The 12,634-nt window shown below is 47.4% G+C and overlaps 1 protein-coding gene across 1 annotated transcript in view; it reads right to left on the reverse strand.

Annotated features, from left to right (window-relative positions):
* The window catches only part of LOC100497613 (Fc receptor-like protein 5), a 46,242-nt gene that overhangs the window by 10,706 nt on the left and 22,902 nt on the right, over positions 1-12,634 (reverse strand). The window contains exons 6-8 of the mRNA XM_012954266.3: positions 10,948-11,094; positions 1,818-1,880; positions 1,558-1,583 (exon numbers count right to left, since the gene is read on the reverse strand). Coding sequence (XP_012809720.1) covers positions 1,558-1,583; positions 1,818-1,880; positions 10,948-11,094 — 236 coding nt within the window. The remainder of the gene's footprint in view (positions 1-1,557; positions 1,584-1,817; positions 1,881-10,947; positions 11,095-12,634) is intronic.

The following is a 12,634-nucleotide window of genomic DNA, read 5'->3' on the forward strand; positions in this document are numbered from 1 at the left end:
ACAGAACCCCTCAGTGACTGCTAATATCCTTATCATTTACAGTAGGGGGTACATTATCCCTTATAATACATGAGTGATACTCAGAGTTCCCTGTATAACTCAGCCTGCAGCCTTGTGCCTTTATATGGGGGGCACAGAACCCCTCCGTGACTGCTAATATCCTTATCATTTAAAGTAGGGGGTACATTATCCCTTATAATACATGAGTGATACTCAGAGTTCCCTGTATAACTCAGCCTGCAGCCTTGTGCCTTTATATGGGGGGCACAGAACCCCTCAGTGACTGCTAATATCCTTATCATTTACAGTAGGGGGTACATTATCCCTTATAATACATGAGTGATACTCAGAGTTCCCTGTATAACTCAGCCTGCAGCCTTGTGCCTTTATATGGGCACAGAACCCCTCAGTGACTGCTAATATCCTTATCATTTACAGTAGGGGGTACATTATCCCTTATAATACATGAGTGATACTCAGAGTTCCCTGTATAACTCAGCCTGCAGCCTTGTGCCTTTATATGGGGGGCACAGAACCCCTCAGTGACTGCTAATATCCTTATCATTTACAGTAGGGGGTACATTATCCCTTATAATACATGAGTGATACTCAGAGTTCCCTGTATAACTCAGCCTGCAGCCTTGTGCCTTTATATGGGGGGCACAGAACCCCTCAGTGACTGCTAATATCCTTATCATTTACAGTAGGGGGTACATTATCCCTTATAATACATGAGTGATACTCAGAGTTCCCTGTATAACTCAGCCTGCAGCCTTGTGCCTTTATATGGGGGGCACAGAACCCCTCCGTGACTGCTAATATCCTTATCATTTAAAGTAGGGGGTACATTATCCCTTATAATACATGAGTGATACTCAGAGTTCCCTGTATAACTCAGCCTGCAGCCTTGTGCCTTTATATGGGGGGCACAGAACCCCTCAGTGACTGCTAATATCCTTATCATTTACAGTAGGGGGTACATTATCCCTTATAATACATGAGTGATACTCAGAGTTCCCTGTATAACTCAGCCTGCAGCCTTGTGCCTTTATATGGGCACAGAACCCCTCAGTGACTGCTAATATCCTTATCATTTACAGTAGGGGGTACATTATCCCTTATAATACATGAGTGATACTCAGAGTTCCCTGTATAACTCAGCCTGCAGCCTTGTGCCTTTATATGGGGGGCACAGAACCCCTCAGTGACTGCTAATATCCTTATCATTTACAGTAGGGGGTACATTATCCCTTATAATACATGAGTGATACTCAGAGTTCCCTGTATAACTCAGCCTGCAGCCTTGTGCCTTTATATGGGGGGCACAGAACCCCTCAGTGACTGCTAATATCCTTATCATTTACAGTAGGGGGTACATTATCCCTTATAATACATGAGTGATACTCAGAGTTCCCCAACCTGTATAGTTCAGCAGCAGATGAGTAATTATACATATCAAATCAGACTGACTAATTGGTTATATTATTGTTATTATTCTGAAGTTATATAGATATATAGAAAGACAATAAGATATTTTATGGTTACAGTGACACTCACATCATTATTTTGCGCAGCTGAGTGACCTGTAAGAGAGAAATGTGAAATAGTGTTTCTGTTAGGAGAAGATTATTATATATATATATATATACCATCAGGCAGGCACAGTAGATATGTATATAGGGGTAACAGTGGGTATAGTGGAACAGCACATATACTTTATGTTATATATATATATTATTTCAAGCTGCTAATTCAGTATAATAAATGCCCAGCATAGTAGCGCAGGTTACAGGGGAGTGCGGAGCTTTGGGACTGACCTTTAGGCTGCCGATTAAAGTTAATGGAGATATAACACACCTCCTCTTCCAAGTTGGTTTCTCCTGGGAATGAGAGACAAATGAGAATTCTGTATTATGAGCTCACCCTGAGGTCTTTGGGTTCCACTTACTAAAGGGTGGGTCATATTAGGAGGAAACTCACGGAAATAACTGGAAACTATGCTATATGTATATATATATATATATACACAGCCCCTATATCCCTATAGGCTCCCGTGTTATTTAAAGGCTTAGTAAATGCTAAATGGTTCAAACTGCTTACCAAACATGTTTGCAATTGACATTAGTTTCTTTATTTTTTCAGATATATTTGAGTTTTTTTTAACTGCCAATATAATGAATTTTCTAACAACAGCACCACCTGCTGGTCAGTCCCAATAACTGTATAGTCGGATAGATACACCTTCAGAAGGAAACAGAGTAGGGCTCTGATGTTGTTCAGATCAGGAAAGAGATCAGAGACCTCAGATGCTCCTTCCTGTTTCCTTTTGAAGGTGAATCTCCGACTGTACAGTTACAGGAACTCACCAGCAAGTGGCACTGTTGTCACAAAAAATCATGATATTGGCAGTTAATAATAACTTAAAGGGGATGGAAACCCTGCTACACAGTGCTGCTCAACCAAACTTTATTCAGTTGTTGCTGGGCTACCAAACACAGAATAATATAACATGTAATGAAGGCTGAGGCATGCTGGGAGCTGTAGTCCAGCAACATCAGGGTTGTATTCCTAAAGCAATATTGCCCAATAAAACTTTTCAAAAAACAGCCAGTAACTACTTTCAAATGCAAACGAATCCCCCAATGAGAATCCCAGCTGAGTAGTGATGAGCGAATCTGTTCCATTTCGCTTCGCCGAAAAATTCGTGAATCTTTCAAAAGATCCGCGAAACGGCGAAAAATTCGTGCGACAAAAAAAATTGTTGTCCGCGGCTATTCTTTTGTCATCCGCGGCTATTATTTTGTCGCCCGCGGCTATTCTTTTGTCGTCAGCGGCTATTGTTCCGTCGCCCGGGGCTATTCTTTTGTCGTCCTCAGCTATTGTTTCGTCGTTCGCGGCTATTATTTTGTCACGCGGCTATTGTTTCGTCGTCCGCGGCTATTATTTTGTCTCGCGGCTATTGTTTCGTCGCCCGCGGCTATTATTTTGTCACGCGGCTATTGTTTCGTCGCCCGTGGCTATTCTTTTGTCGTCCACGGCTATTGTTTCGTCGCCCGCGGCTATTATTTTGTCACGCGGCTATTGTTCCGTCGCCCGCGGCTATTCTTTTGTCATCCCCGGCTATTGTTTCGTCGTCCGCGGCTATTATTTTGTCGCGCGGCTATTGTTTTGACGCCTGCGACTATTCTTTTTTGACTCCGGCGACATTTTTTGGACGTGCGGCTAATTTTTCTGCGGCGAAACGCGGAAATTCGCCGCAAATCCATGCCTGGCGAAACATTTCGCCCATCACTAGTTGGGAGCAATAAGCACAGTTTCCCAGCACTGAACAAGTCTGTCCCTTTATCCCCATGTCTGATTCCTGTGCCATATAATGAGGGGAAAAATGCCATCATTATCTCTATATGTAAGGTACCAGCAAGGGGCCTGACACAGTGCTGGGAATCAGCATTCTCATTGGTCAATTCTTTTGCATTTATAATGAAGTTTTCCGTCAGTAGAATTCTCATTGGTGAATTTTTTTGCATCTAGAATTACATTGTTCAGCAACTTCTATAGATCACCGTTGCGGTGCAGTTGCCCCTGAGGGGCAGTTATCATACAGATGCCTGAGGACTAAGCATAATGTACAGATCAGATATTTTCCAGTTTCTACTGATTTTTATTGTAGTAAAGTAAATGTACTTCATGTTTCTAAGGTTGAAAGAAGGAAAATGTAGAACGTTATTGTGGGGCCTGAGTCCCAGAACCTCCCATAAAGGCCCAATGAGACTTAGATCTACTGGGTATAGCGAATATCTGACTGTCCCTAGGCTAGGGCCACACTTGGGGGAGATTTATCAATGTTTGAGTTTGATTTTTTTATTTCATGATTCTAGTTTTTTTGCCCTAAAAAACCTCGAATTCGAATTTTAAAAACTTGAATGTCGGGTATTTATTAAGTGCAAAAATACCCAAAAATTGTAAAACTTTGCCATCTATAGAAGTCAATGGGAGTTGCCCTAGGCAAAGTCAAGGCACATTCAAAATCTTGAATTTTTGAGTTTTTAAAGTTCAGAAACTTGAAAAATATTTGAGTGTTTTCCTTATTAATAAATAAGCCAGTTTTTTCAATTTAGAAAAACAAACTGGAATGCTGATAAATAAACTCACTAGTTTTATCCTAAGGAGAAACTTTCGTATAAACAGCCTGCAGACCATACCCTGCACAATATAGACCCTAGCGATGTAAAGGGCACGTTTGGACTAGAGTTGCCACCTATCCGGTTTTGACCCAGACTGCCCAGTTTTCCGAAGGTCTGTCCAGGTCAAAACCTCCTGCCTGGTTTTCCTAAAGCAGTAGGTTTTGACTTGAACAGCCCTTCCAAAAACTAGGACTCACTGAGATTGATATGGCGATTGGCCAATTAGAAATTGCTGCTTCATAGCCCTGCCTCATCTCTTTCCCGCCCTGTGGCATCACACCCCGACCTCTTTCCTGCCCATGACATCACACCCCAACCTCTTCCCCACCCCCATGATGTCACTGCCCATCCCCTGCCCAGAGAAAAAGGCCGGCAGAGGTATCAATCCTACATCACTAGAGGATTGTCAGTGTATCCAGGTCCCTAGGAACCAGAACAAACACACACGTGCCAGTGAATGGGATCCCCTGCATAAATGGTCAGTGCCCCCCCCCAGACCCCATGTCCTTAGTGTATCTATCTGAAACCTAGCTCTTGTTTTCCCACACATGAGAATTGGGATGATTTGGAGTACCCCATAGGAACTGAGCCCCCCACCCCATAGGAACTGAGCCCCCTACCCCATAGGAACTGAGCCCCCTACTCCATAGTAACTGAGCTCCCTACTCCATAGTAACTGAGTTCCCTACCCCATAGGAACTGAGCCCCCTACCCCATAGTAACTGAGCCCCCTACCTCATAGTAACTGAGCTCCCTACCCCATAGTAACTGAGCCCCCTACCCCATAGTAACTGAGCTCCCTACCCCATAGTAACTGAGTTCCCTACCCCATAGGAACTGAGCCCCCTACCCCATAGGAACTGAGCTCCCTACCCCATAGTAACTGAGTTCCCTACCCCATAGGAACTGAGCCCCCTACCCCATAGGAACTGAGCTCCCTACCCCATAGTAACTGAGTTCCCTACCCCATAGTAACTGAGTTCCCTACCCCATAGTAACTGAGCTCCCTACCCCATAGGAACTGAACTCCCTACCCCATAGTAACTGAGTTCCCTACCCCATAGGAACTGAGCCCCCTACCCCATAGGAACTGAACTCCCTACCCCATAGTAACTGAGTTCCCTACCCCATAGTAACTGAGTTCCCTACCCCATAGTAACTGAGCCCCCTACCCCATAGGAACTGAGCCCCTACCCCATAGTAACTGAGCTCCCTACCCCATAGTAACTGAGCCCCCTACCCCATAGTAACTGAGTTCCCTACCCCATAGGAACTGAGCCCCCTACCCCATAGGAACTGAGCCCCCTACCCCATAGGAACTGAGCCCCCTACCCCATAGTAACTGAGTTCCCTACCCCATAGGAACTGAGCCCCCTACCCCATAGGAACTGAGCCCCCTACCCCATAGGAACTGAGCCCCCTACCCCATAGTAACTGAGTTCCCTACCCCATAGGAACTGAGCCCCCTACCCCATAGGAACTGAGCCCCCTACCCCATAGGAACTGAGCTCCCTACCCCATAGTAACTGAGTTCCCTACCCCATAGGAACTGAGCTCCCTACCCCATAGTAACTGAGTTCCCTACCCCATAGTAACTGAGTTCCCTACCCCATAGTAACTGAGCCCCCTACCCCATAGGAACTGAGCCCCCTACCCCATAGTAACTGAGCTCCCTACCCCATAGTAACTGAGCCCCCTACCCCATAGTAACTGAGTTCCCTACCCCATAGGAACTGAGCCCCCTACCCCATAGGAACTGAGCTCCCTACCCCATAGTAACTGAGTTCCCTACCCCATAGTAACTGAGCCCCTACCCCATAGGAACTGAGCCCCCTACCCCATAGTAACTGAGCCCCCTACCCATAGGAACTAAACTCCCTACCCCATAGTAACTGAGCTCCCTACCCCATAGTAACTGAGCCCCCTACCCCATAGTAACTGAGCCCCCTACCCCATAGGAAACTGAGCCCCCTACCCCATAGTAACTGAGCTCCCTACCCCATAGGAACTGAGCCCCCTACCCCATAGTAACTGAGTTCCCTACCCCATAGGAACTGAGCCCCCTACCCCATAGGAACTGAGCTCCCTACCCCATAGTAACTGAGCTCCCTACCCATAGTAACTGAGCCCCCTACCCCATAGTAACTGAGTTCCCTACCCCATAGTAACTGAGCCCCCTACCCCATAGGAACTAAACTCCCTACCCCATAGTAACTGAGCTCCCTACCCCATAGTAACTGAGCCCCCTACCCCATAGTAACTGAGCCCCCTACCCCATAGGAACTGAGCCCCCTACCCCATAGGAACTGAGCTCCCTACCCCATAGTAACTGAGCTCCCTACCCCATAGTAACTGAGCCCCCTACCCCATAGGAACTGAACTCCCTACCCCATAGTAACTGAGCTCCCTACCCCATAGGAACTGAGCCCCCTACCCCATAGTAACTGAGCCCCCTACCCCATAGTAACTGAGCTCCCTACCCCATAGTAACTGAGCCCCCTACCCCATAGGAACTGAGCTCCCTACCCATAGGAACTGAGCCCCCTACCCCATAGTAACTGAGCTCCCTACCCCATAGTAACTGAGCCCCCTACCCCATAGGAACTGAGCTCCCTACCCCATAGTAACTGAGCCCCTACCCCATAGTAACTGAGCTCCCTACCCATAGGAACTGAGCCCCCTACCCCATAGTAACTGAGCTCCCTACCCCATAGGAACTGAGCCCCCTACCCCATAGTAACTGAGCCCCCTACCCCATAGGAACTGAGCTCCCTACCCATAGGAACTGAGCCCCCTACCCCATAGGAACTGAGCTCCCTACCCCATAGGAACTGAGCCCCCTACCCCATAGGAACTGAGCTCCCTACCCCATAGGAACTGAGCTCCCTACCCCATAGTAACTGAGCTCCCTACCCCATAGGAACTGAGGCTCCCTACCCCATAGGAACTGAGCCCCCTACCCCATAGGAACTGAGCTCCCTACCCCATAGTAACTGAGCCCCCTACCCCATAGGAACTGAGCCCCCTACCCCATAGGAACTGAGCTCCCTACCCCATAGGAACTGACCCCCTACCCCATAGGAACTGAGCCCCCTACCCCATAGGAACTGAGCCCCCTACCCCATAGGAACTGAGCTCCCTACCCCATAGGAACTGAGTTCCCTACCCCATAGGAACTGAGCCCCCTACCCCATAGGAACTGAGCCCCCTACCCATAGTAACTGAGCTCCATACCCCAAAGGAACTGAGCCCCCTACCCCATAGGAACTGAGGCCCCCTACCCCATAGTAACTGAGCTCCATACCCCAAAGGAACTGAGCCCCCTACCCCATAGGAACTGAGCCCCCTACCCCATAGGAACTGAGCCCCCTACCCCATAGTAACTGAGCTCCATACCCCAAAGGAACTGAGCTCCATACCCCATAGGAACTGAGCCCCCTACCCCATAGGAACTGAGCCCCCTACCCCATAGTAACTGAGCTCCATACCCCAAAGGAACTGAGCCCCCTACCCCATAGGAACTGAGCCCCTACCCCATAGTAACTGAGCTCCATACCCCAAAGGAACTGAGCCCCCTACCCCATAGGAACTGAGCCCCCTACCCCATAGGAACTGAGCCCCCTACCCCATAGTAACTGAGCTCCATACCCCAAAGGAACTGAGCCCCCTACCCCATAGGAACTGAGCCCCCTACCCCATAGGAACTGAGCCCCTACCCCATAGTAACTGAGCCCCCTACCCCATAGGAACTGAGCCCCCTACCCCATAGTAACTGAGGCTCCCTACCCCATAGTAACTGAGCTCCCTACCCCATAGGAACTGAGTTCCCTACCCCATAGGAACTGAGCCCCCTACCCCATAGGAACTGAGCCCCCTACCCCATAGTAACTGAAGCTCCCTACCCCATAGGAACTGAGCCCCCTACCCCATAGTAACTGAGCTCCCTACCCCATAGGAACTGAGCCCCCTACCCCATAGTAACTGAGCTCCCTACCCCATAGTAACTGAGCTCCCTACCCCATAGGAACTGAGTTCCCTACCCCATAGGAACTGAGCCCCCTACCCCATAGGAACTGAGCCCCCTACCCCATAGTAACTGAGCTCCCTACCCCATAGGAACTGAGCCCCCTACCCCATAGGAACTGAGCTCCCTACCCCATAGTAACTGAGCTCCCTACCCCATAGTAACTGAGCTCCCTACCCCATAGGAACTGAGTTCCCTACCCCATAGGAACTGAGCCCCCTACCCCATAGGAACTGAGCCCCCTACCCCATAGTAACTGAGCTCCCTACCCCATAGGAACTGAGCCCCCTACCCCATAGTAACTGAGCCCCCTACCCCATAGGAACTGAGCCCCCTACCCCATAGTAACTGAGCTCCCTACCCCATAGTAACTGAGCTCCCTACCCCATAGGAACTGAGTTCCCTACCCCATAGGAACTGAGCCCCCTACCCCATAGGAACTGAGCCCCCTACCCCATAGTAACTGAGCTCCCTACCCCATAGGAACTGAGCTCCCTACCCCATAGTAACTGAGCTCCCTACCCCATAGGAACTGAGTTCCCTACCCCATAGGAACTGAGCCCCCTACCCCATAGGAACTGAGCCCCCTACCCCATAGGAACTGAGCTCCCTACCCCATAGTAACTGAGCCCCCTACCCCATAGGAACTGAGCCCCCTACCCCATAGGAACTGAGCTCCCTACCCCATAGGAACTGAGCCCCCTACCCCATAGGAACTGAGCCCCCTACCCCATAGGAACTGAGCCCCCTACCCCATAGGAACTGAGCTCCCTACCCCATAGGAACTGAGCTCCCTACCCCATAGGAACTGAGCCCCCTACCCCATAGGAACTGAGCCCCCTACCCCATAGTAACTGAGCTCCATACCCCAAAGGAACTGAGCCCCCTACCCCATAGGAACTGAGCCCCCTACCCCATAGTAACTGAGCTCCATACCCCAAAGGAACTGAGCCCCCTACCCCATAGGAACTGAGCCCCCTACCCCATAGGAACTGAGCCCCCTACCCCATAGTAACTGAGCTCCATACCCCAAAGGAACTGAGCTCCATACCCCATAGGAACTGAGCCCCCTACCCCATAGGAACTGAGCCCCTACCCCATAGTAACTGAGCTCCATACCCCAAAGGAACTGAGCCCCCTACCCCATAGGAACTGAGCCCCCTACCCCATAGTAACTGAGCTCCATACCCCAAAGGAACTGAGCCCCCTACCCCATAGGAACTGAGCCCCCTACCCCATAGGAACTGAGCCCCCTACCCCATAGTAACTGAGCTCCATACCCCAAAGGAACTGAGCCCCCTACCCCATAGGAACTGAGCCCCCTACCCCATAGGAACTGAGCCCCCTACCCCATAGTAACTGAGCCCCCTACCCCATAGGAACTGAGCCCCCTACCCCATAGTAACTGAGCTCCCTACCCCATAGTAACTGAGCTCCCTACCCCATAGGAACTGAGTTCCCTACCCCATAGGAACTGAGCCCCCTACCCCATAGGAACTGAGCCCCCTACCACACCTGCTGTTTCCAATAGAAACAAATATAGAAAAATAGTAAAGAATAGCAGGGTGATATACTCAGGGGGAGCCCCGATCATCTCTCTCTTGCCCTTTGACCCTATAAATGGTAATGATGAGAATGGGGGGCTCTGACTCTGCTATGAGGAGTAATGTCCTTCTGTCACTCCTTGATCACTCAGAGCCCATATTAATACTGGGAGCCTTTCTCATGCAAGCTGTGTCTTTTTGATTGTAATATGAAGGCCAATAAGACTGAATACTTTTGGGCTTATTTATCAATTTTTGAGTTTGTTTTCCTAAATCAAATAAACTCGCATAACGAATGGTCACTTATTTATTAATAAGGAAATCTTGAATATCTCAAATTTTTCCAGTTTATGAGCTCTAAAAACTCAAAAAATTCCAGTTTAAGAATATGGCTTGACTTTGCCTAAATGAACTCCCATTGACTTCTATAGAAACTCGCAAGCTTTTAGATGGTGAAGTTTTGCATTCGAGTTTTTGCACTTAATAAAAACTAGACATTTTCTCAAAAATAACTCAAATTTCAGTTTTTAAGACCAAATTGGAGATAAAAATAAAACTCGACTGCTGATAAATGCCCTTTGTATTACTCAGTAACTAGTCTGATAGCTTGTGCTGCTGAACACTGGCATTGGGAACATATGTGGCTTTAGCTTCATAGCTGCCTAGCAACTAGCAACAATGACAATACTGATATGTTATGGAGAATGTACAAACATTTGTAATATCATTGGATTAAATCTTATAAAGGGCAAATGTATCTTTATTTCCTATCAGGGGCTCAGCATTTATTCTTCTCCCTCTTTGCATTTTTTAAATGTTCTGTATTGGTATTGGATCTATGTGAATGAGACAGAGAAAGGCTTATTTATACATTTTCGAGTTTTGAGTTCAAGAGTTTTTCTAATTCGAATAAACTCATGTTTAAAAAAACTGCAATTCTCGCTTATTTCTTAATATGGAAAACTTGTTTGAATAAAAAAACTTGAATTCCTGATGTACTTGAGTTTGCTAACTAGAGTACCCTAAAAATAAATACCAAAAATGTGAGTTTTTGAGCCATAACTTGAATTTTGGGAGTTTGAGCATAAAAAAAAAATTGAATTGTGATAAAAATTTGAATTGGTACATTGATAAATCACCCCCTAAGTTTTTGCCCTACACACAGTCACTCCCAAAAATCCATGTGAGTGCTTACCTGGTTCCGAGAGAGTTGCACGCCGGCTGCTCTGTGTCCGATGTTGTTTGTGTTTGGACTTCAGGATACAGAGAGCAACAATGAGCAGTGATAACAACACAACCAGTGCTACTGCACCACCTATAATCAGCATTAATGGAATCGTATCTGTAATACAAAAGGTAGGATGTTACCAGCATAAATACCAGCATCACATAGATAGGTCAGTATGGGTCTGTATGTGAGTGGATAGATAGGTCAGTGTGGGTCTGTATGTGAGTGGAAAGATAGGTCAGTGTGGGTCTGTATGTGAGTGGATAGATAGGTCAGTATGGGTCTGTATGTGAGTGGATAGGTCAGTATGGGTCTGTATGTGAGTGGAAAGATAGGTCAGTATGGGTCTGTATGTGAGTGGATAGGTCAGTATGGGTCTGTATGTGAGTGGATAGATAGGTCAGTATGGGTCTGTATGTGAGTGGATAGGTCAGTATGGGTCTGTATGTGAGTGGATAGATAGGTCAGTGTGGGTCTGTATGTGAGTGGATAGGTCAGTGTGGGTCTGTATGTGAGTGGATAGGTCAGTATGGGTCTGTATGTGAGTGGATAGATAGGTCAGTATGGGTCTGTATGTGAGTGGATAGGTCAGTATGGGTCTGTATGTGAGTGGATAGGTCAGTATGGGTCTGTATGTGAGTGGATAGATAGGTCAGTATGGGTCTGTATGTGAGTGGATAGGTCAGTATGGGTCTGTATGTGAGTGGATAGATAGGTCAGTATGGGTCTGTATGTGAGTGGATAGGTCAGTGTGGGTCTGTATGTGAGTGGATAGGTCAGTGTGGGTCTGTATGTGAGTGGATAGATAGGTCAGTATGGGTCTGTATGTGAGTGGATAGATAGGTCAGTGTGGGTCTGTATGTGAGTGGATAGGTCAGTATGGGTCTGTATGTGAGTGGATAGGTCAGTGTGGGTCTGTATGTGAGTGGATAGATAGGTCAGTATGGGTCTGTATGTGAGTGGATAGATAGGTCAGTGTGGGTCTGTATGTGAGTGGATAGATAGGTCAGTGTGGGTCTGTATGTGAGTGGATAGATAGGTCAGTATGGGTCTGTATATGAGTGTATAGATAGGTCAGTATGGGTCTGTATGTGAGTGGATAGATAGGTCAGTATGGGTCTGTATGTGAGTGGATAGATAGGTCAGTGTGGGTCTGTATGTGAGTGGATAGATAGGTCAGTATGGGTCTGTATGTGAGTGGATAGGTCAGTGTGGGTCTGTATGTGAGTGGATAGGTCAGTATGGGTCTGTATGTGAGTGGATAGGTCAGTGTGGGTCTGTATGTGAGTGGATAGATAGGTCAGTGTGGGTCTGTATGTGAGTGGATAGATAGGTCAGTGTGGGGTCTGTATGTGAGTGGATAGATAGGTCAGTATGGGTCTGTATGTGAGTGGATAGGTCAGTGTGGGTCTGTATGTGAGTGGATAGATAGGTCAGTATGGGTCTGTATGTGAGTGGATAGGTCAGTATGGGTCTGTATGTGAGTGGATAGATAGGTCAGTATGGGTCTGTATGTGAGTGGATAGGTCAGTGTGGGTCTGTATGTGAGTGGATAGATAGGTCAGTGTGGGTCTGTATGTGAGTGGATAGATAGGTCAGTGTGGGTCTGTATGTGAGTGGATAGATAGGTCAGTATGGGTCTGTATGTGAGTGG

This window comes from Xenopus tropicalis, chromosome 8 (genome assembly GCF_000004195.4).
Source record: "Xenopus tropicalis strain Nigerian chromosome 8, UCB_Xtro_10.0, whole genome shotgun sequence".
In the NCBI taxonomy this organism is placed as follows: Eukaryota; Metazoa; Chordata; class Amphibia; order Anura; family Pipidae; genus Xenopus; species Xenopus tropicalis.